This window comes from Cheilinus undulatus, linkage group 3 (assembly GCF_018320785.1).
Source record: "Cheilinus undulatus linkage group 3, ASM1832078v1, whole genome shotgun sequence".
In the NCBI taxonomy this organism is placed as follows: Eukaryota; Metazoa; Chordata; class Actinopteri; order Labriformes; family Labridae; genus Cheilinus; species Cheilinus undulatus.
Genome location: NC_054867.1, coordinates 23,875,258 through 23,900,299, shown reverse-complemented (window position 1 = coordinate 23,900,299; position 25,042 = coordinate 23,875,258). Strand labels below are relative to the sequence as shown.

General features: G+C 39.8%; 1 protein-coding gene across 2 annotated transcripts in view; it reads left to right on the top strand.

Annotated features, from left to right (window-relative positions):
* The window catches only part of LOC121507375 (arf-GAP with coiled-coil, ANK repeat and PH domain-containing protein 3-like), a 73,603-nt gene that overhangs the window by 26,939 nt on the left and 21,622 nt on the right, over positions 1–25,042 (top strand). For both annotated transcript variants that reach the window (XM_041783675.1, XM_041783674.1), the window contains exons 2-8: positions 8,704–8,761; positions 15,410–15,529; positions 18,405–18,458; positions 23,235–23,293; positions 23,514–23,697; positions 23,852–23,896; positions 23,996–24,091. In XM_041783675.1, the coding sequence (XP_041639609.1) occupies positions 8,704–8,761; positions 15,410–15,529; positions 18,405–18,458; positions 23,235–23,293; positions 23,514–23,697; positions 23,852–23,896; positions 23,996–24,091 (616 nt within the window). The remainder of the gene's footprint in view (positions 1–8,703; positions 8,762–15,409; positions 15,530–18,404; positions 18,459–23,234; positions 23,294–23,513; positions 23,698–23,851; positions 23,897–23,995; positions 24,092–25,042) is intronic.

Here is a 25,042-nt window from a genome sequence, read left to right as displayed (position 1 = left end):
GGGAATGAGTGTGATGTTTGTTGTGTGTTGGTAGGGGGGGTTTAAGGGGAAGCAATGAAGGCGTCTTTGTTAGCTTCACATAAGATACCAGTGTTTGGCTTGCCTTGTTATTGGTGTGAAAAGGCAGTCTGTTTGGGCGAAAGTGTGTTTTTTGTGAGGAGATCATTTACTGGGAGCTCTTTTTAATAGAGTTTGAACACGTGCATGTATATAAAGTGAGAAGGGGGCTCAAATCAAGTCGAACTTGGACAAATGTGCTTCTGTTGCCATTAAAAGTACATTTATGAGATTATATCAGATGAATACTGCTACTGACTAATTTTACTAACTGTAAGTTTTTGTTTCACATATAAAATCTTTCTCCAGCCTGATGCCAGCAGCTAATGAAAGAACGCTGCAGACAGACAGCAGGCAGACAGAGAGACTGTCAGATGGACAGAGGGAGGCGTGCACTGATGAAACAAAGAGAAAAGGGGGGATAGATGATTTAAGGGGGGAGAAGGCTGTCATGTACAGAAATTACAGGAAAGCACAGACATGATTTGAGGCTATGATTGCAGGGGCTGTGATTTTGTAATGAAGAAACCTTTGACGTTGCAGATGTTAAAGCTGCAAGTGACCAAAATTGTTTGTTAATATAAGGTTTAATGAGTGGTGAAAGATGCAAGAACAAAGACATAAAGGATTGGCTGCATTTACTGTCCCCACCCTGAAACCACCTGCACCTGCTCATCGTCAGACAAAGCAAAATGATCCATCCATACGAGACATGTGCTTTGCAGATTTGTCTTATTAGCATTATAGACACAAATAGGTGATGCACAATATAAATATCGAGAAATTAGGGTTTGTCATGCATGTTAGAGCAGCTGAATGAGAGAAAATCTGCTCTGATCACTGAAGGGCACTTTGACCACCGCAGCCGGTGTTGCAGATGCCCACAAACTCCCCTTCAGCCACAGACTCATCCATCTAACGCACCGGCCAAGACATCAGCAGGTTGTTGTGTTTTTGAAAGAATTTCTCTCTGAATGTCCTTGGAGCACACACACGGGGAGTTGAACAGACAGGGCTGATCAGACAGAACGAGACGTGTGTAGAGATAGACACATCACACAAAGAGGAAATTGGTCAGTAAAAAAAGCGTGAGTAATGCTGATGCCTGTTGCCATGGAGATTGGGGTCAATGAGTGGTTGCCATGGAGCTCGCTACTTGGAATTCTGGGAAGTGGTTTTATTTTGATGTGTGTGTTTGTCTGTGTGAGGAGTCTGAAGATGTGATGATGAAAGTGTGTATGCATTATAAATGAGACGGAGCAGTTTGAATCAGTGTGGCTGTTTGTGTGGAGAGTTTACAGACAGATTAATAACATCAAGCCTTCACCACAAACAGACTTAGAATTACGAAAATCACAGCAGAAGTCATTAGAAAGACTAATTTACTGTTTACCAACTTATTTACTTTTTTATTTTTGCATTAGTATTATACTCTGGGGTAAAATCATTAACTAATCATAGAATAATGTTTGGTGCGTACAGTATAAGCAGACAAAAATTAGTTAATACAGTAAAAGGTGGTTAAATGTGCAAGTCTGTCTTTAATGTAAAGCCATTATGACACTGCAGAATTTGATTACTTTAAAAAAAAAAAGGAGTGATACACTGATGATGTCAACTTTGTGTAAAAGTCAATGACTGAAAGAATTTAAAATTTTATCAATACAAAGTTAGGCACAATTAAAGAAAAGTCTCAGGTAAGCTTTACCCGAAAGTGAGTCGAGTGTTTCTATACATAATTTTATCCTGGGAGACTGAGTCTAGTGTTTTTTAGAAACTGTATTTTTATATATATTAGGTCTAAATTTAGAAAGTAAAGTTAATTATTTATGTGTTTCACATTTGCTACTGAAGTGGGGTGAGAGATATGAGGTGATGTGCTCATTCTGACATCTTTCAGTGATGGGGTTTGAAAGAATGGATTTTCAGCTCATTTTATGTTTTTGATACATGATATGAATTGACTTATTTAATTTTATTATATTTAATCTTGATCCCTGGTTTTTACTCAGTTCTTTTTAAAGCCTGATATTATTTAACACTAGATAAATAATGATACAAATGTTTTTTTTAATATGTCATCATCATACACACAGAACTTGCATGATATGACAAAAATGTTAAATATGGATTTACAATGCAGTAAAGGTGAGAAGTAATGCAATAAATACGGGGAGCGGGTGGCCTGGTGGTTGGGGGCGCTCCCAGTGTGCGCGGGTGGCCTGGGTTCGGGTCCGGCCTTGGGCCCTTTGCCGCATGTCTCACCCCCGCTCTTGACCCTGTTTCTGGTTCTGTCCACTATCCTCCTCTATCTAATAAAGGCACAAAAAGCCTGAAAATAAATCTTAAAAAAAAAAAAAAAAGAAAAAAAAAAAAAAGAAATGCAATAAATACTTTAAAACTTAGATATTATCTATATCCAGTGTTTCTTGCAGGTGTAAAATCCTCTTTTTCTGTTCTCTTATTAACATCTTTGAACCTGAACTGAGGCTTCGTGCTTTAGTCCAGTTGAGATTTCCAGCTAATACCTCCCAGCGACAGTCATAAAATATATATAAATATGAGTTCAGATGGGGAATATATTTGTTTTTTTGTTGTTTTACGTAATACCAGTAGCAGCTACAGTGAGTCTGGTTCAAACACAGCTTTAGGGTAGTAATTTAATTTGGGTATTCCTGGATAGAAATTTTTCATTTTAATTTTGCTTTCAAAGTGCACAAGACTAATGTAGTTAACTTTAAAATTTGTACAGGAAATGTTTCAAACTGGAGACTCCCAAAAGGATTGAGGTTATCAGACATTTTTCTATAGTGTAGTGCTAATAAATGCCTGGAAAAAGATATTATTACAGTAAATACAATGGATTATTAAGGACAGCAGAAGCAATTTTAAAATTATATTAAACCAGTCCATGAATCTTTATGGATATTTTTTTTTTCTTGACAAAAATTTGGCAAGATTTAGATTGTGGGGACTCTTTCTGATGCAGCAGGACTGTTTTTGATGGAATATCATGATCAGGAGAGTACAGGACAGCTTGTTTTATGGTTTAGTATAGTTTGTTTGCTGTCTGACAAATGCATTAATTGTGGCTGCTGGAGTTTTATCCTGATATGGTTTACATGGTCAGAATCCTGAGAGTCAGAGCTTTTTGTTATATTTACATTTTGTGAATAACTGGATAGCTGAAAAGATATCTGCCAGCCTGCCGATCCGCCTTCAGAATTTCATGTTGCTAAGAAGCTGAATCTATAAGATGTTTTGTCTTTTTAAACAACCTTGTACTCTTGTGCTTAAACCGGTGATGCAAGCTCCAGTTTGGCCAGCTCTAATTTCCAAATGTTTCCTGGTCTGACCTCCTGATGGAGATTTTGGATGATACCAGTTTTTGTCCTTAAAGTTTTATTGACGTCATAAAGCTTTTACCCTTTCTTTAGTGGATGTTCAATTATATGTCTATAATAAAACACCCACCGGTGTCCTGCTTATGAAAAAAACTTCAAAATTGCAGCAGGTCACATGGCTATATCTGATTTTAACTAGAACTATTTTTTGCCAGAAATTGTTGTCACAGCCTTTATTTCATTTTACCTAAATTTTCCCAATTTCTGCTGGATTCGTTTTCTATGTTAGCCCAAAATGTAATAAATTATCTTTTTGAATAATATGTGGTTTAATTTCTGGATTAAGTTCACATTCTACAAGGATTAGCAGTCTGCTTATCCCTTTTTGTTTAATATTACTCTTTCATAAATAGAATCATAGGAACGGTATCTCTCCAGGTATCTTCTAAGCTGCCCCCCTCCACAACCTACAAGGCCGTCCCGGCATCAGGACCAGCCACAGCTTCTGGCACAGACCCTTTTGGTGTCATGTTTTGTAGCAGAGTGAGCTAGGGCTGCAAAAACAATTCAGTTTTAATCACATTTACAATTTTGTCCTTCAGACAATCAAGGAAACAAAATTAACAGCAATTATTTACATAAAAAATGAGCTTCAAATAATGTCTTATAAACCTTAGTATTAGGTATCATTTAATCAGATGTATTCTTAGATTAATACCGAACACTCGGGCCTGTTTTAACATTCACTTCTTGCGTATTTTTGCTTGAGCATGGATATTGTGGATCATTGCCGTGTCATGTTGACTGATTGTTAGGGGCAGATGTTAGCCAAAAATTCCTGGTTCAGATGTCCGAGCCAAGCCCTGGCAACAGATGAGTAGTCGGATATTTATATATTTAAATCAACTTTAAACAATACACACAACTGACATTGTGGTTAAAGGTTTGGCCAATATCACGCAGCCAACAGTCCAATCAGGAGAGCCTTTTTTCCTCATAATGTCAAATTCATCCATACAAAGAAAACACCGTTTAGTAGATAATGATTATGATTGCAGTTTTATTCAGAAGACTCCTTAGTTTAGGACAGCTGAGCTACAGAACCAGGCAGCACATGCATCTTGGTCTTGTGTGGTGTGTCAGCACTGTTATTGTGTGTGCACAGTGTTGCTGTGACTTACAGTGTTTAATATGCCAACGGGGGCTGGGTGCTATATGGATGCATGCATGCATATGAGACACCCTTAAGCTGTTATTCCAACAGTAAAGCATGCATGATGATCCCAGTCTAAATTAACTTTGTTTATGGTTTCTAAATGTCTTTGAAGCATGTGAGAGTTGTAGATCAATGATCAGGCTGCAGACAAGCCCTGAGACTTGTGTTTAGTTTGTTGAAATAGATTTTAATTTGGCACATTTGACCCATAATATAGTTTGGCTTTTGTCCTGGCGGAGTTTTCCTGTATTTAGTAGGTTTCTGGGTCAGTATGTTTGTGCATGTAGCCTGTCATATCCTGCTTGTGATTCATTTGTTTATTTCTGATTGTCCGTCTCTTTGTGTGCACGCTCTGTCTGTCATATCCACATCTGGTTCATTTGCTTAGTTTTGATTATGTGTGTTGGGTCTGTGTGTTTGGGTTGTGAATGGGGGTTACACATGAGACAATGGATTTGCGCTTTATCCACCTGATGTCAGTAGAAAATGAGGTCATAGCCCTGCGTTGTCTGACATGCTGAGTCAGCTCAGAAATAAATAGTAAAATAAAGGTGTAGGAGAATAAAACTACACAAATACAATACAATAAACTGATTTTCTTGTTTATTTCAATCTGCCTGTATTGTCACACAACATTTCAGCATTTTACATCAGTGGCTTGGATTAGGAAGCAACACTTCGTAAGCAGTTGTTTCCAACTTTCGGCCTCACCACTGTCTCTCTAGCCTGGTTGTTAAACAGGTTAAGTATCAAGTTTGTTTTACTACAGGCCCAGCGTGTCAAACAGACATGTATCACATCGTCTCTAGTGAGGATCTTTGCTAATGTCTCCCTACATGTGAGTATTTTAGCCACTGGGTCCACGCTCATGTGGTATCAGAGGACTTGTTGTCCCCCTGGTCACTGATGTGGCGCTGATGTGGATGTGATGTTATGTGACACATCAAGTCTGGAAGACATTGGAGGGTACCGGGTGCATCGATGAGCTGGATGCTGTGCCACGTACGTAAAGGGATGCAGGAGGACAGACATGCAAGCTTCCTGCTGGAGACAGGAATAGACTCTTTACATCAGGGGTGGTTGATGGGAATGCACATGGAGTTTGTGCACGTGAGGTTCCCCTCCCCTCCTCAGCCTCGTTTGTGATGTCAGAGCTTATACAGTATGCCACCACAAGAAGCGAGCAAGAGCCCATCCCCCCTTTGGGATACATCATCATCATCGTTGTTGCCATCAGTGGAGCCGCTTTGGGGTGTTCTTCCACACTGACACTTAACACACATATCATCTTCTCTGCAGCCTCGTGTTCTCTTCTCTTGCAGCATCACCCATAATCTAATAATCCCGTAACTCTGCAATTCAATCTGCAGGGAATGCATTAAAGCTGAGATGCTGCAAACTGTAGAGGGTACAGAAAGGGACAAATAAGGACACACTCACACTTGCATTCTTACACTCAGCAGAGCACACACAGTTTTCTCTTGGGTGCCATTTTTTTGGTGTTTAACCTTGCCAAAGCTGACTCCTGAGATTATTGATTTTTAGAGCTCTGCAGGTTCTATTCTGTGCAGCTATGTTTAAAAAAAACATTTTTAAAACAGCAGCAAAAATATGTGTTAAAATAAATGATGGAGGCACCTAGGAAGTTTAATCTGTAAAAGTTAACACATCAGTTTTATTTCACTCATAATCTCTACTTAGTGGACATTCAACCTAATTGTAAATGATTGAATATCTGGCGGATATTAAATGACTGTGATATTTGCATTGTTTCTCACAGTTTATGTATTGATTTATGTTTTATTAGATCTTACTGCCAAGAGACCACAGTTGTAAATTAGCCAAGGCTCAATGATGGTGTTGTGCATGACTCTGACTAATAAAACTCAAAACCACTGTTTTTGTTATGGCAGTCTGGCAAATAGGTTAAAGAAAAGTGCATTATCTCCGATTCTAATAAAATTGGTTGAATATATATTACAAACAGTATCACATGAACAAATGTTATCTAGAATCAGTGAGGAAGATGAGAAGTTGAAAGGGACACAGGATCACCAAACCAACTGCATTCTCTTAGTATGGAGGCCCCAACCCAGCTCAATGCTGCATGGTGTCATCTTCACTTTCTCTTTGCTGCTGCAAGGTTGAAAAATTTAGTTTGAGACAGCATTTCCTGGGCTTCAAAACTATGCTTCAGAAACCAGTGGGGGAAGTCACTGAATTTATGTCTATCAGTCTTGGCTAGGGTCAACTTTCAACCTTCACCATGCAGCATAAAAGTTTCATTTGAACCGAACCAATCAGGTGTTTGCTGCCTCTGAATCAAATGTTGTCATTATTTATGGCTGTGTGTGCTGCATGAGAGGCAACACACTCTTAATGAGCTTGTCCTCCAGATTGAACAGCTGTTTGCCGCTGGATATGTTGTGCTCACAGTGACTTAATGGAGAAGATGACGTTATTAGGAGTGCAGCTCACATGTGCAGAGTTGTATTTTTAATTGACATGTAGCAGCAACAGTAAACCAGTTCAATGGATTACAATTGGATGCCAGACATTCTGCAATCACAATTTAAGTGCATCAAATTACTACGACAGCTTAATGAAGCTCAGCTCTTCAGTCTTTAAGACAATGTAAATCAGTCTTGAGACCACACACACACACACACCCTCACATGCCTGCTGTGTGAGTGTCATGTTGTGGCAGAGAGAGAAGCGGTGTGTGTAAACAGAGTGTGTTATGGATGAGAGAAGAACAAGAAGAAGACAAGTGCAAGACAGACTTAGCTGAACATCTCCCAGCTTTGTGAAAAAGCTTAGGAGCAGAAAGGAATTCTGGGAATGTTTTTCTCCAGAGCAGGTGCTAAAGCTGCAGCCTGAAGTCGAAGCCCACCCTCCAGAGAGTCCTGACCTTTTCAGAGCAAAGTGTTTACAGGTTCTTCCTCCAGCTCTGCTCAACATCTCTGATCTGACGTAGGAGAGCTAAAACAAGGGTGGGGATGTGATGACATCATCAACTCTTGGGGCCATTGCGGGTGAGGGTTGTTATTTTCCAGCACATGCAGGGTGTAACATAGATGTTGGGCTACATCATCTGCAATAAACTCAGCTGGTCTAACCCCTATAAGAAAAGATGTTGCGTGTTCTAGTGAGAAGATATTGCGTGCTACTTTTAATGTTTTTTAAAATGTATCAGAGGTGAAAGAAGGGGGTTCTAGTGTGTGTGGCCCACATAGGAGCTGCCATAATAACTGACCCTTTATAATGTGGACATGTGTCTGCATGTGTGTTTATTGATGTGTGTGTGCTTGCAGGCTAATGGAAGAAGACCCAGAGGGGGCGGATGGTGAAGGCGCCTTCCCCTCAAAACCACCTGACACACACTCTAACACACACCCTGCTGAGGGCCATCAAGTCCCATTACCTTCATTTTGAGTGCGCATTCAGCAAAATATACAGTTGCACACAAATCTGGAGTCATCTCAGTGCACTTTCTTTCTGTTATCAGATTCAATGCTGCAGATAGCTTACACATCTTTTAACAGCTCCTTTTTAAACGTCTCTGTCTCTGCATGATGTCATTCATTGATTTTGTAGCTCAGGCCATGCTCACTAATCTTCCAGAGCAATGCTTTGTCGATCCAGTCCTCAAGATTAATGGTCATGTCTAAGACTCTGATGTCTGCAGACTGATTGCAGTTTAATTTTCAGTGGAGGTGACATACAGATACTGTAAACGCTTAGATGTCCACTATGCTTTCATGGCTCACTGTCAGCTCACTCCTTTTTACTTTCTTCTTTCCATCATCTCTCACTGCCTTTTGTTTCCTTTGTTTTTTGCTTTTTGAAGGTGTCAGGCAAAAACGTATGAAACCAGACTGTTATAAATAAAATGCTTCTGTGATTACTGTGTCATCATGACATCGTGGTTCACCACTTCCTCAAGAATCTTGTCTTGAAACTCATCCCGACTGTAATTGAATTGTTTTTATTTTAAGTGCTGGTTCCTTTATTCTGATATGACAGAGTCTGGAATTTCAAATAAAGCAGGTTTGACTAACAGCAGCTTTGTCGTTCTCTCTGCAGGGCTGGCATCGATGATGTGGAGACAGATGTGGTGGAGATTGAGGTGAAGCTGGATAAGGTATGAGTAATACTGTTATAGTAATATATTTATAAGCTAAAAATATTTATTTTATTTAACTGGCTAAAATGTGTTGCTTGGATTATGTGTCTGCACCTCTGTTGTATTAAGTCAACCATTTTAAAGGAGACATATTTTACCCATTTAAGACATGTTAATATTGGTCTCAGAGGTCCGCAAAACATGCCTGTGAAGTATGTTGGTGAAAAAACACTCCAGTATAGGATTTGCACGTCTAAAAACCCCTCTGTTTCAGCCCTGCTCAGAATGAATAGTTTCTGTGTCTGTGGCTTTAAATGCTAGTAATCTGTCTGACTCCGCCCCTGACCACAACCCTCTGAGGAAATGGATGTGGGACTGCTGATGTCACAATGTTAAAATGTCATTCAGTAGACACTTTTATCCAAAGATAAGGACCTTGCCCAAGGGCCCAAACAGAATTGGGCTTATGCTCTGACTGGGATTCAAACCATCAATCTCCCAGATCTCCCAATCTCTCCAGTTATATCCCTCCCCTCTTTCTCTTCCCACAGTTTTTTTGCTCAGTCCACTATCCTCTCCTTTATGAACAAAGGCATAAAAGCCTGAGAGTAAATCTAAAATTTAAATAAAGATATACTGATTACATTTTGCTGTTATAATTCAACTATAGATATTCTACATGACTGAAAAACCACAGAAGAAGAAGAAGAAGAAAGGTGTTAGATGTTGACAATGTCTAAAAACTCCACTTCCTCTAGACACTAAAAGTGATCAGAGCATCCTCAGAATATCTCTGTCTTTTATCTAAATGTCAAAGCGATTTAAACCAGAAAACACTGCAGACACGAGTTATTATATTTAATGGGTTCATGCACTGCTTCCTAACACACACGCTCATCCATGGTTCGCGGTAGGCACACTGACTGAACAAACACTGATTAATGTCACAGAGGCAGTTTTATACTCTGCAATTTAAGAGCATTGCACAGAGACGTCCTCTGTTAGCTGAGCATGTGACGTCTTTGTTTAAACGAGGGAATGCTGCACACAATACAACAGCCAAACAAAAACCATTATAAGACATGCAATCTCAGTTTATTTTAGCAAAATTTATTGCAATAAAAGATGTTTTTCAGGTTTTGGCTATGCTAGAGTTATGGAAAGATGTGTATTTTATTTAACTGTGTAAAATTAAGCAGTAACCTCAAGTGTTGAAAAAGTTAACCAGTGCAGAAGTGAAAAACAATACAGTTCCTCGAGTGCCCACTTGAGACAAGTGCAAAAGCCAAGGTATCCACATTAAAGATTTTTGTCTCTATAGCATAATTCTCTATTGATAAAAACCAAACGGGGTGAAATTTACCTAATCCAATTTTGTTACTGTTGTTTCATCTTTTGGAATATGCTATCAAGATTACAAGTTAGATAAGCTGTATATGGGTGTGTCTCCAAAAAGGATTTCATTTGGCCCAAGAGAACTCCAGATATTTGCCTGCTTCTTAAATAGCAGGAACTTAGTAAGAGCCAGCATTTTCAATATGGTGACTACCATTGTTTAACTTTGTAACCACTCTTCAGAAACCAGTTGGTGATGTCACTGAGACAATGTTAATTTTTTATACAGTTTATTGCAACTTTTCCTAAATTTTGGGTTTGAATTGTAGGCCAGTTTTTACTGGGTTGGTGATTAGCAAAGCCTTCCCCCTTGACCGTCAATGACATCTGAACATGCCCTCTGCCTCGGCTGCGCTGTAGGGTCAGAGCGAGCAGACTCAGGGAGAGACTTTAAAATGTGCTGTCCGTGATGTCAAAGTGAAATATGCAGATTTCATAAGCCATTATAGTGTGTTTATTTAGATGTGTTTGCACAAAGGCCTAAAAATAATCAAATTAAACAGGCATCTCAAAAGCAGAATCCACCAAATCTTGAACTGAGGATTTAAAGGTTTATTTCAGAGGGAAAAAATGCTAAAACACCATAATCACTGTGAGAGCTTAAGGGGTTACTGAGCATCAAACACTTAAGACTTCTTACCATCCCTTTTTACTGTTTACATTCACTCTGCAACTTTGTGCGAGCTCACCTTGTCCTCATAGTTAAGCTGGTGTCACAACTTTAGCTCAGTGCATTTTTCCTTTTTCCACTTATCCCCGGCCAGATTGCGGTGAGATTGACAGGTGGATTGTGCAGCATCATCAGTACTGCAGACGTTGTATCGGACCATTGTGGTGAAGAGGGAGCTAAGCTGGGAGGCAAAGCTCTTAATTTACCAGTCAGTCTTCATCCCAACCCTCACCTATGATCGTGAGCTCTGGGTGATGACCGAAAGAATGAGATCCTAAGTTCAAGTGGTCGAAATAAGATTCGTCAGGGGGTAGGCGGCTCAGCCTTGCAGACATGGTGAGGAGCTCAGACATCCTATAGGAGCTTGAAGTAGAGCCGCAGCTCATTTGTGTTGAAAGGATCCAGTTGAGGTGATTCAGGCACCTGATTGGGATGCCTCCTGGACACATCCCTGTGGAGGTTTTCCAGGTGCGCCCAGCTAGGAGGAGACCCTGGTGGTAGACCAAGGACCTTCTGGGTGGATATGGTGCGCTCCAATTCCAAGTTGACGTCATCACAAATGCACCCTGAACTCGTTATTTTGACTTGGAGAATCAGAGCAACCCCCAGTTACAAGCTTTTAGAAAATGGAACTTAATTCACATGTGCAGTCATTCCCAGCTCTGACATCCAACTTCCAAGGTAAATGGAACACAGCATTAAATATCTCATCCGGCCTGGGAACATCTCAGAATCCCACAGGAAGAGCTGGAATATTTCGCTGGAGAGAGAGATGTCTGGGTTGACTTGGGTAGCCTGCTGCAACCCAGTGACCTGGCCTTTTGCCTCTCTAAAATTAGAATAAAAGGAATTTTTTCTGTATCTTTTAAAAAATGCATTAACAGGAAGTAAAGAAACCACCTCAAGACGGTGCAAAAATACACTATAAAGGACAACAAAGAACGATTTTGGGGGGGATCCTTCAGCTTAATAGTGGTCACTTACTAATACCAGTTTTGTTTTGTTTTTTAATTTTACAGCTATCAAGTTTTCTTCAAGTCATTTTTCAAACCAGATTAATCCAGTCATTAAAAACAGCCTTAATTTTATTATTATTGTTGTATAAATTGAATAGACATGCTAATCTTGCACGCCAGATTTGTTTCGCATCCATCTGGTAAACCACTCATAGACAGTGTTTGGGAAAGGGCAGAGTCTTTGAAAAAAAACCTCAGAGGTGATTGGATGAATGCTCTGTCTGTCACATCTTTACGGGCCAGTCAGAGCAACAAAACACGTGATGTATCCGCCACTGAGCTGTACCCCGACTGAGGAGTAAACTCCATAGAGAACTGCATAACGCAAACCATGGTGACTGTCGACATGTCAGTACAAGACTTTTGTCGTTTTTGAAAAGAAAACAACTCAATGCTGTTCTTTGTTCTTCTTTTAACGAAAAACTGTCAAGTTCTGATAAAAGTGACACTTCAGCAGCATCCACGCTAATGTCTTCTGCCATAACTGCACCGGTCTCTTGTTGCTGCTTACTTACGTCACAACTCTGCCGCTCCTGAAAGTACTGCCCCTCAACGCTGATTGGTCACTTTCTAACCGGGCCTTAATGGTTCAGACAGGAGCTTTGCAAGATGGATTCGTCAGTGAGAAACACGGAAACAGGCGTATCTATCTGCTTTACAAGGTTAGAAATATGCTCCACCTGACTACAGAATTAAAATCCTGCTGTTAATTAAATCAGCTATACTAATCCAAAAGAAGAACTACAAATATTATCATAATAATGTTCTTTTTTATGTTGAAGTTGTAGCAATGGATTAAGTTTTTTTTTTTTAAGTTTGGGTCCCAGAGAGAGTCCAACCATCTCATTTGGATCTTAAACTGAAAAAGTCTGGGCCTCCCCGGTCTTTGGTGTTAGTCTACTTTTACCAGTAGAATGATGGTTAAGCAAATCAAGTATTTGGGGTAAAGATGGGCTTGTAGAGAAGTTGCTCTTCCAAACACGTGACCAAAGTTTTACTATGACTTGTGACTCCTTTCCCTCATGTTATTCCTCTCACTCCCTTGAATTCCTGCAGTATCCACTGTCCTGTCCTATCAAAATATTGGCAAAAAGACAAAAAAAAGTCCATCTAAGTCTAAATAAAAAGTGGAAATGAATACCTTTATTGTTTTATTTTATCAATGATCTTACTTCACAGAGTGGTCTGTAAGACCAGCCAAACCTGCTGTGTAACTGCCTCCAGAGAGTCTATGAGGTGAGGTAATGCCTCTTCAGATAAATGGATGGACTTGTAATAGAGACAGCTTTTAGAGGATGAGACAGTGTTAAATTTAATTAAGTCATGACCGCACCTTCTTTCTTCCATTGTCTCCTTTTGACTCAGTTTATTCTGTTGTTCCTCACATCAATAAAATGCTCAAACTTAGACTAATGTCTCTCTAAACTGTTGAGGTGGTATCCATATTTTTTCAATATTCCCTTGATGTTGTCGATCTCAGGCTTATCACTTTAGTCTGTGTTGTTAACTTTAATGTCTCAAATTAGCAAACCAGCAGGCTCCACTTTGACATGCCCCCACTCTGTCACACACAAAGACACACAAAGGCACACACATCCCCCTCCAACAGGTCAGGACCCTGGGATGAACTTTGAGCTCCATCTGAACAGCTCTGACAGATGACTGGGGCTGCAGAGAAAGAGAGAGAAAGGTTTCCATCAGGGTGATTTGTTCTGTTCAGTGAGGGTCCTCAGTGTTAGGACGCTCTGAAGCTGCCTGAGGACATTTAGCAGCATATAGACTCTGAGAGGAGGATATTTATTAGATAAATGACAGCTGAACCTGCCTGCAGGGATTTGTGAATAGAGTATTAAAAGGACAACATTACTTGCTTGTGAATCCATTTAAAAAAGACAAACTGTCAGTATTGGCATTTCGCTGTAACTGTTTCTAGTCAGTCAGCACAGCCAGGTCTGTCATTTGGTACCAGATGTGGCGTTTTGACTCTGAGTGGACCCCCGTGGTTCTTCCAGTCCATTTATCAACAAACCCTGACATATATACTGTACCTCTAATAGCCGTGCTCAGACCCTGGGGGCTCTGTACAGCACTCGATGAGATCAGATTTCCTATATCAGCCAGTTTGTTGACAGATATGTTGTTGGACTGGCCTGGGAGCAGCAGGGCAGCAATCGTGCTGCAGTGGGTTTTTGCACAGATTGATAGCAGTGTCAGTCATGTATACACGAGTGTGAACGTGTATACGACATGATGCACATCAGGTAAATCTATATCCAAACAAACTACACAATTCAAACTCACTCTAGTTTCTCCTCTCTGGCCTGTGCAAAGGCACCCAGAAAACCACACTCACACAGCAACAACCTTGGGAACTCTTACACTAAATACGATAATTAAAGGTTGGCTGCACTTTCTCTCTCTCACCAACACACACATGTTCTACACACAGCTGCATCAGTGTGCTGGTAATGACAGTGTACCGCTCTGCAGCTAATTGTGCAAACAGTTAGGTTGGAAAGTGTAGCGGCTGCCAGTTCATGTAGTGTTCAGCACAGCATTCAGCATAGCTGTCTGTGCCTGGTATTATACATGTTTACAATTAGGCTTTTACTTTGAAATTACCCAGTCTGTCATCCGCTATAGATCATACGGAGCCTGTAGATTACAGTCTGCCTAACTACTCTACTCTATTCCTTTATCAAAACATGGATTGAGTTGGAAACAGGGAGGGGAGAGTGGGAGTAGAACCTGGAGTGCTTGAAGGGCTCTATTTTTTTGTTTGTGTTGACATGCAAACTTTATGTAGGCTATTGTATCTTGTCCCTTGATGTTTATCATGCTGAGTAGTTTAAGAAAATGTATATACGATGGAAAATAATAAATATTTGGCACATGTTGCTCACCTCTGCTGCTCATTGCATGAATGCATGTTCATGTGCAAATGTGGCACCATTTAAAAGTGAAATAAACAGATAAATAAACAAACAACAATATAATATTTATTGCCAAGAAGCATCGTTACTACAAAGAAAAATCTACCAAAAACAAATGTCCTTACTTTTTGTACTAGGTATATTTTGTGTAACAGCCCATGATTTCTCACTCAGATTTTTAGCAGCAAGTTAATAATGATGAAACTGAGGTCTGAATATACTGTCTCTGTTGATTAAAGCGCTGAGATTTGAGTAAATAAAGGATAAAAGAATTGGGGCAAAGCACAAGTCAGTTAAAGGTCTGAAGTCAAATTGATGGAAGATAAAAAGGTTATAAGGCCATGTGCCCTATCATCCTATGAACTCTATTTTTATCCCAAAGCTTTATAGACACTTGCTTCATGTTGAGGCCACTGCCTGGCTTTAGTAATGTCTGCCCTGTCCTACTAACAGAGACAGACAGGAGGATTATTCTAAATTTGCTTTTCTTTGCTTGTGATGAATAATTCTTTTAAGCTTTGTTTGGTTTGCATCATCACTGAAACTATTAATATCCTGGAAGTGCAACTGTGTAAAAGATGTGACTCTTTAAATAGACAGTGTTTTTGCTGTGCTTCTAAAAGTGAGTGTTTTTATACTTCCACCTCTGTAGCTGGTGAAGCTGTGCAGCGGGATGATCGAGGCTGGCAGAGCCTACGTCAGCGCCAACAAGCTCTTTGTCAACGGCATCAAAGACCTGTCCCAGCAGTGCAAGAAAGAGGAGACGATATCGGTGAGAAGTCTGACATCTGATCTGTATACACACCGAGGAATGTGTGAGGGTCTCAACGAACAACCACTCGTATTTATCTGTCTCTGCTGGGACATTCCTGTGAGTCCCCACAGGAACAATAACAGCAGTGCAGCATAAACAGTATTGTACAGACACAGAGTCACCCAGCTGTTTTAACATGACAGATGAGGCCACATGCAGACTGGACTTGTTTATGATGATAGTTTACATGGCTGGAAGCAGAGTGATCTGAAACCTGCTTTATGGTTTTCATAAAGCAAAAACATTTGGGATAAATTTCCTGTGACTTCAGGAGTCTCTCTAGTGCCTTTAGAAATAAGATTTAGAGGCAAACATTGTTTTCTAGTCAATCACATTTATATGACGCATTGTCATCCAAAGTACAGATCTAATTCATGCTATTTACACAGAACAGACAGTTTAAAGGATTTCTTTAAGGCAGTGATTCTCGACTGGAGGATCAGGACTCAAAAGTAAGTCATGGTGCTGTTTTCAGGGTGGGAATTTGTGCTTGGGAAAAAAGCATCCTGGCAAGAGTCTATAACATACAAAAGCCCTGAGTGGACACACATGAATACTGTATGTTTTTTATTTCACTCAACATTGTCACGTTAAGGCTAACACAGTAGAAAATTTTTTATATTTTTTATATTTGAAATGAAGCTTAGAATTAGTTCATGCAGGAAACGATAGTCATATGCCCAGCCATGATCAGCTGACGGCCACCTAATCCCAATTATGGCCTCCCAGCTGCCACAGCCAATCATTGCTCTGTCTCTCAACACAGCAGCCCATTTAAATATGACATACTTCTCACTACTCCCGGCTTGCGTTAATTCTAAGGCACTATGCTGATGGAAAAGGTTAACCTCCTCCACCCCAGCCTCCTCATTTATTAAATCAAGCTTGTTAGACGCTCATATTGAATTTCATGCTACTATGTATTAATTGCTTTAGAAATAAATGTATTGTATTCAGTACGCATTGTCATTAATGTATCCATCCATATGGGGGTTTCCAGCTATGCACTCTCTCTGGAAAGTCAAAGCATGCTGCTTGACTAACCCAGGGAGCATCTTTTGAGCAGATCCTTCTCCGCCAAGTAAAGCTGTATATCCATTTTGCAATAAATTGATTAATTGTAAGACAATAGTGGCCTTGACTGAACCGATTAAAAAAATGGAACAGACCTGGCCAACAGCACACTGTACACAAACAGATTCATTCTTTCACACTTTCAAAACTCAAAATGTGTATCGTCAAACCACTTGTTTGTCCAAATTTGCGTACTTCTGTTAGTACATTTTATTACAGTAGGATATCATGTGACAAAGACAAGTATCTTGGCCAAGCAGCAACCTCCAGTCCTGAAGATAAGCCAATGCAGAAGGGCAAAAAATGCAATACAGCAAGGGGCCACTTGAGGGTGGCTGTAGGAACATCAGAAGTCATGTACACTACACATTAAAGAGACGTTTTTTATACTAAAAAAAATAGTTTTATACTAAAAAACGAAACGTGTCGCTTTAGCTAATGTCTTCATGTTCTCTCACTGACAGATAACTTGACAGGCAGACACTACCTATCTGTCAACCAGAATGCTAGCTAGCTAGCTGACAGGAAGTCAAGCTCAGTGAGTGGGCACTTGTCTGCTGTTAGGTTGATACAAAGTTCGGTTGTGACCGTGATTTCAATATAAAGGCCGCTGTGGATTGGCTTCAAAAGCCGTTTGAGTCCTCCTATTGTAAGCAGATGGCTGACATCACACAGGCTTTGTCAAATTTTTTCTACAGTCTATGATCTTGGCATGTGTGAAGAAATTGACAGGTGGATGGAAATAAAATAAGTAAAATAATAAAATAAGTTATTGTTTCTATGCAGCCTGGTACCAACTGACCCACAGACCACTATCAGTCCATGGCCTGGTGGTTGTGGACCGCTGTTTTACAGGATGTGTTGTATAAACACCCATGTTGTTGCAACAAGTTGGTCCTTTATTTCTAAGGTCCATCTAAATGTATGCTTGGTTTGTGTTTCTGCTATCATTGCCATTGCTGTGCTTGTTGTTCTTCCTTTTCTGTCAGAGATATTTTCAAGTGCTTTAACAGACAAAGCAAAGTCAGAGACTCAGAATAATAGATTTTTTTTTTTTGTTCCTTCTGACAATCCCCACTTGCATGCATGTCTGTCCCCCCACACAACAGGATTTTTGATCATAAATATTTAACATGTTAATATTTACAGTTTCAAATCTGAGCATCCCTGATCATCTTCCAGCAGACTGTTAAGGGTAAAATCTGTCATAAAACACCTTGCACCATTGGCAAGATGATACTTAAAACCTTTAGATTGTTAGGTCTTTGCTAACTTTAGTCAGAAATGGAGCACTGGTATGTTTACCTTGTATTGTGGCACCACTTTAGAAGGTAAATTTGGGCTGTTTTCTCAAACGTTCAATATATTTATCTCTTTTTCTTTGGCATAACAAAGGTGGTTTTCCCATGACAGTAAGGTAATTTTTCAAATTTATAGAAAACGACTACAGTGTACACATTATCACAGGAAAGGGAGTAAAATAAAATGCATGCATGTAAGTCATCCTAGGGCTTAAGTATGTTATCCTCCATCTAAGGTCTAAACTTCTACATTTTTCAAAAAATCATACATTTGAGTGGGTGAAAATTTTCAGACATTTGTGTTGCTATTTCTCATGAATGAGATTATGGTGGGTCCTGAGGCTTGACTAGTTAAAAATCACTGTTAATGGTTTAATATGTTAATTGTTTTGTTATTAAGAAGTTTCATTGAGAAATCACTGCGCTTTAATAATCAAAATGTGTGTCTTTGGTCACAGGAATGCCTTGAAAAGTGTGGAGAAAGCCTGCAGGAGATCGTCAACTATCACACGGTAAGACACTCAACACACGCTCTCTGGTTTTTCAGCCACAGGCGAGAGGTCGAGGTGGAGCTGCTGCTCCGACACGCCTGGTTCCTCCTGGCATGTTAACGTTTTTCAGACATTCAGTCCCTCCTGGGTCCAGTATTGCGCAATACACAAACACACCCCTACAATTTAAGTGTGACCTCACTTTGTGACGGTGAATCTGTCCACACAGGCTGCTCCACATGTGTGTGTCTGATTCAAACCACATGCTCCTCCAGATGTGTTCGTCAGATAATGATTTACCTACATTCAACACAGTCACACTCACAGATTTTATTCATAGTCGATGACACTCTCCTCTTGACTAAGCATGATTAATAAATTCCTTTTTTTCTGGGAATTAGGAACAGGTTTGTAAAGCCCCGAAGGCAACAGCCCATTTATAGGATTATTCTGACATTTAAAATTTCGGGAAGCATTTATACCCGCATGCACAAGTCTGTTTCATTAGTCTTTGTCAGAGTCATGAGGAGGCGTAAGAGTCTATTGGGGGTTTATTATGTTTGCCTGACCATGATTGTCTGTGTAAGGGGTGGGAATCAAAGGGTAACTTACAATACACGATGATGCACCATACATAGCCCACAATAATATAGCAGTCATTAATGTATTGCACTATCCTGTTGTCTTCTTTGGGTAAGTTACTTCCATTCACTTTGCTCTTATTCATGCAATGAACACCCTGAGGAGTCATGAGATTAGTCAAACTGTCTAGAGAATGTTTTACTAAAATATTAAAAACAGGAAATCAATAATGTTATTGGTTCAGGTTTGGGATATAGTGGCATATGTATTTTGTCCCATCCCTAAAAGTGGCAGAAAGAGAGGTGATATTAGGATTTGTAACAGGGAGACAAGGGAGTGAGCAGAAAAGTTAAGTGGAGAGAAGGGAGGAGGAAAAAGGGAGGGAGAAGAGTTACACCAGTCTGCAAAACAAGCAGACAGATTTTTCATGAAATAAAGTAAAAGCTTTGATTAGAAGAATTCAAATGTATGGATACATTTTACAAGGGTTGTATTAATTTCTTTAAAAATGATGTTTTTTTTTAAGGTTAAACTTTGTGTGCCACTTCTGCAGGCAGCTTTGCCTTCCATTTGAAAAGATTGCACTTATCTTCCTCTTTTCACCTCTTTATTGTACTTTGACCTTTCTGAGCTTCACATCTTCCCCTCTTTTGTGCTCCAGTCATTCTGAGCTGCCACATTATCTAAATGAGTTACTTATGTCATGCTAAGCCTCACATGTGTGCTACCATATAGGGATTTCTTCTGAAGTTTAAAGGAAAAGTACAAAGATTTAGCGAAACAAATACAGTTCCTCACTATTCGGCTTAAATAAACTGGACTGAAGAAGAAGAAGGCTGCTCATCTGCTTCTCTCATTGTTGGTTAAATAGAGCAGTAAGTCACATACACATCATTGAATGCAACAAAAACAAAAGTTGATCCTCTGATATTCCTCACTAATCCTTCTCGTTCTTTTCTCCATATTTTTTCATTTGTGGCCCCACCTCCCTGACCCACTCTGTCAAGGTCAAGCCTGTTTAACTTTAAATCCCTTTTTAAATCAAATCAAAGTGCTGCACACAGGAGACCGGATCAATCAGCTGCATGAATCCAGATCATTCATCTCCTTTATCTTCTCCTGTAATGGCTGTCTTTATCTGTCTCTTTTTTTCATCTCCAGACAATGTGGTTGTTTGGCCTCTGTCTGCAGTGTATTTTTTATGCTTATCAGTATTTGTTTATTTCTCTCTGCCAACAACCTCTCCATCAATCCATCCATCCTCCTCTTCTTATTCTGACATACCCTTCACCACAGGCGCCCCACTCCTCCGCTTTAACACCCAGGAATTACACTAATAGCTTGTCTGGCAGTCAGTATGAATGAAAGGATAGAGGCAGGGGAGGCTGAGACATAGTGGAAGAAAATCTATCTTTGTTCGACTACCCACCGCAGGCCTGTGTCTGCACCTTTCCAGCAGAAGGAGGCATCACATAGAAAAACAATCCACCAGTAAATCCCATAACAAGCAAATGTGCGTAGTTTCAAATGAGCATAAATCCCAATTCTAATCTCAACAGAGTGAGAGTGATATTATTGTGGATTTAAATAGAATTTAAATAGGTTTTTCTGCAATTTTTTCCTTAAGGATCATTCATTTTCTGACCAGTTTTCTGCGTTCTTTGTTTAGAATGGACATGGGGGTGTTGACTGATTAGACTTTTTTCAATAGCAGGAATTAAGGATCTTAGTGCTGATATGAGTACATGCTGTGGGTCCAGTTGGGTCAAACCCAGGGCACCGTAATCCAGAGCAGGTTTGGGTGGAACATTTGGATTAGTTTACATGTGGGTTTAAAATCTTTCTGATGGAACTGTTTTAGTTTTTCTTCTTCTGGGATTTAATACTTTCCTGTCAAACTGGCTTTCTACCCTGGGAAGTACCAAACCTTTTTTTGTGCACAGAACACATCACAAACAGTCCCTTGACACTACAGGCAGAGTTGTTTATATTTATAACCCAGTTCGACCATTAACTATTTGTAGACTATCGTTGATAATAGTATTTTATGCCTCAAATAAGACAAAAGTAACTGCTACTTTCAGGTATTCCTTCATGACAACCTTAATGTACATCCATTATTGATTTATATTTGTGCATAAATAAACATTAATTTTCATGTTTAACTTATCAGCTGCCAGAGAAGACTACATTTTTGGGGCGGCTGCAGCTCAGTGAGTCTGTCATCTCTCAGCCAAAAGGTCAGGGGTTTGATTCCCAGCTACTGAAGCAAAATACAGTGCCTATAAAAAGGTATTCACCCCCTTGGATCTATTACCCTCCTACTGACTTTATAAATCAATCATGGTCAGTATAACTGGGCTTTTTTGACCAACAACAAAATTGCAAAAAGAACCCTTTCCAGTATTATGCCACATTCATTTTACCCTCTACCTTAACAAGCCATCCAGGGATATTATACAGCATGATGCTGCCACCACTGCGCTTCACAGTGAGGATGGTGTGTTTTTGGTGATGTGCAGTGTTTGATGTCTGACAAAAAGCACCATTATGGTCTCATTGGACCAGGGAACTTTCTTTCACTTGACCATGGAGTCTCCCACATGCCTTTTGGTGAACTTTATTTCAGATTTGATATGAGTTTTCTTCAACAGTGGCTTTCTCTTTTCCAAAAACTTTGGCTGGTGAAGAACCTGGCAGTAGTTGTATGCAGAGTCTCTCCCATCTCAGCTTCTGAAGCTTGTAATTCCTTCAGAGTAGTCATAGGTGTCTTGGTGGCCTCTCTCACTAGTCTCCTTCTTGCATGGTCACTCAGTTTGTGCAGTTTGTGAGGATGGCTTGATATTGGTAGATTTATACATGTGCCATACTGCTTCCATTTCTTGATAATGGATTCAACTGAATTTCAGGGATGTTCACTGCCTTGTACTTTTTTGTATCCATCTGCTGACTTATACTTTTCAATAACCCTTTCTCTGAGTTACTTTGAGTGTTCTTTCGTCTTCATAGTGTAATGGTAGCCAGGAATACTGATTAACCAGTGACTGGGCCCTCCAGATGCAGGTGTCTTTGTACTACAATCACTTGAGACACATTCACTACGCTCTGGTGATCTCCATTTCACTAAGTGAAAGGAGACTAGCACCAACTGGCTGGACCTCTGTTGAATTAAGTCACTTTAAAGGGGGGGGGGGGGGTAATCATGCAGTCACTTACTTTACATTGCATATTTTTTGTTTAATTGACACTACTTTGTAGAAATCTGTTTTCACCTTTAAAGAGTTTTTTTTTTTTTTTTTTTTTTTTAAAAAAAGCCAAATTATATTGATCATTGCTGATTTATAAACTCATTAAAAGGGTAAAACATCCACTACTTTCTATAGGCATTTAATAATCTTCTAACAAAGGGATGTAAGTGGTGCAGCCATGAATAAAAGAGTTAAGAGTCTGATGTTGACTTTACTGTGTAGTATGAACCATGTCTAAAACAAAGATACCAGAGACTAGTCTGTGAAGTCAAACAGCTCTATAGGTCAAATAGATGGAGGCACAAAGTCACATAAGACACACCCACTGCCTAAGCCTGTAATCCTCAATGTGTGCATTTATTAACCACGGATTTCTATAGAAAGTTTAATCCACAGGCTGCCAGCAGTGGCAGTTGTATACAATGTTTGTGTGTGTAAACAGTCAGAGCCTAATCTCCCGAGTGTTTATGTAGTAGTGTGTCTTTTGAACTCGTGTGTCTGGAATTCATTCCAAAGCTTTACTCATTTTCCCTTCAAGAGGATGAATCAGTACAACAAATGGTGGGAAATTTTTGTACTGAAGCAGAAGATTCCCTCAACAGCAGCCATTTTTGTGAGAATTTATTAAGAATTTAGCACAAATTTAATCAAGATAGGGAAAAGCCTAAGAGAAGGAAGTGTAGGAGAGCTGAAAGAAGGGTGGGAATCTTACTCTGAACAGGAAGAGAAAACGAGGATCCTGTAAGGCTAAAAATCTGTTGAGGCAGCAGCTGAGTGATTGCACGTGTGTGTCCTCATCACTTTCCTCTATCCTCCTCTGCCGGTGGAATAAGCCTCACTGTAATGTTGTAGAAGGGCTCATGTTGCCATCTTGTGGTGAGATGCTGCAACTACAGAGATACACTGTAGTTCGTGTGGTGAAAATTAAACTCATGTCTTCCACCTCTGTTCTCTCCTGTCTGCACAGATTCTGTTCGACCAGGCCCAGAGGTCCATCAAGCAGCAGCTTCACACCTTCATTAAAGAGTGAGTGTCTCATGGCCAAGTTATAAATAGTGATTGACATATTTATTGGTTGCATTCAAGACTGTAGGATAAAAAATGCAAATGTCCACCTCATCTGTTGCATGCAATGTTTAACGATGTGTAGTTAATCTGTCTAACTTTACATAATTGCAGCACTTTGTGCCCATTAAAAACATAAATCATGGCACAGACTGCTGACATGACTGAACATTTTCTATAGGGATGTGCGTAAATTCAAGGACACTAAGAAGCAGTTTGACCGGGTGCGTGAGGACATGGAGCTGGCTCAAGTGAAGAACGCTCAGGCTCCCAGGAACAAAGTGCATGAAGCTGAAGAGGCCACGCAGGCCCTCATCCTCAGTCGCAAAGCCTTCAGACACCTGGCCCTGGACTACGTACTGCAGGTGAAACACACATACCAACTGAATGTTATTATACCAGCGTCGTCCATTAGATGGCGCTTATGCTCAACAGTTTCTGAGATAACGAGGACATTAAACCATAACTCGATGTCTTAAAGCTTGCACCTCAAAATATCCTCCTTTTTCTTCTCTGCAGATTAATGTGCTTCAAGCCAAGAAGAAGTTTGAAATCCTGGATGCAGTAAGAACCCCCAAAATGTCTCCTTTAGTTAATAATCAGACTTGATAATGTAATAGTTTCATTTTATTTATTACAACCATTGTTTTCGGTCTTCTGTAGATGCTGTCCTTTATGCGTGCTCAGTACACTCTGTTTCAACAAGGCTACAACATCCTGGATGAGATTGACCCCTACATGAAAAAGCTGGCTGCACAGGTAAGACAGATGCTGTCCTGTCTGGGCACATGCTCTCAAGCACAATGGCGATTTTGTTCTGCTACTTCTGCTTTGCATTATTCAATGAACCACACATAAATACACACCCTGAATAACCACACTGTTTTTTTCCTGTGTGTTATTGTAACCAGGTTCTAAAGTCTTGTCTTTGACTGTAGGGTATTTTTAAACCCCATTTGTCTTTTATTTAACCCTTATTTCCCCAGGAATATTCCCAATGATATTTTACAAGGGAGTACAGGCAAAGGCAGCAGCATATCAGCTTTAAATATAATAGCAAAATAGACTCATCATGAATAGGCAGGCACTGCAGTAAACAATAATATAGCAGCGTTAAAGAGTGATGCACTGGTGGAATCATCTTTAATCTTTTTTAAAACATCCAAGCCTAAAAAATGCCCCAGTTTAAGTTTATTTTTTGTTGCTTGGACCAAGATGATGGGGCAAAAACATTAACCAAAGATAGAGAAAGTTTGATGAACAACATAATAATTCAATGAGACTGAAGATTTCAGGAGTCAGTTGTAACAGAGAGTTAGACTTAACTGAATTTGTTTTCAAGGTCAGGCTGGTCCAGACTTTTTAACTGAGCCCACAAGAATAGGAGAATGACAAGGCCAATTTAGATATGCCTCACCTTTGGCATATTAAAGTAAGTAAAATCAGTCCAATTTAGGTTAACCCTGCAGTGGTTCCCAAAGTGGGGGTCGGGACCACAGGGGGATCATGAGACAGTGAAGGGGTGTCACAAGCTTAAATTTTAAAATTTTCAAGTGTTTCAATGAGTGCCCCATACAGGGTTAAAATATGCTTAGTAATCAAGGATACTTGAAGAAAGTAACAGCATACATCACAGCTTTCCATTAATAAAAATAAAATACTCTATACCAATGTTTGTTCTGTCAAAAAGTCCCATCCCTGTTTTCACAT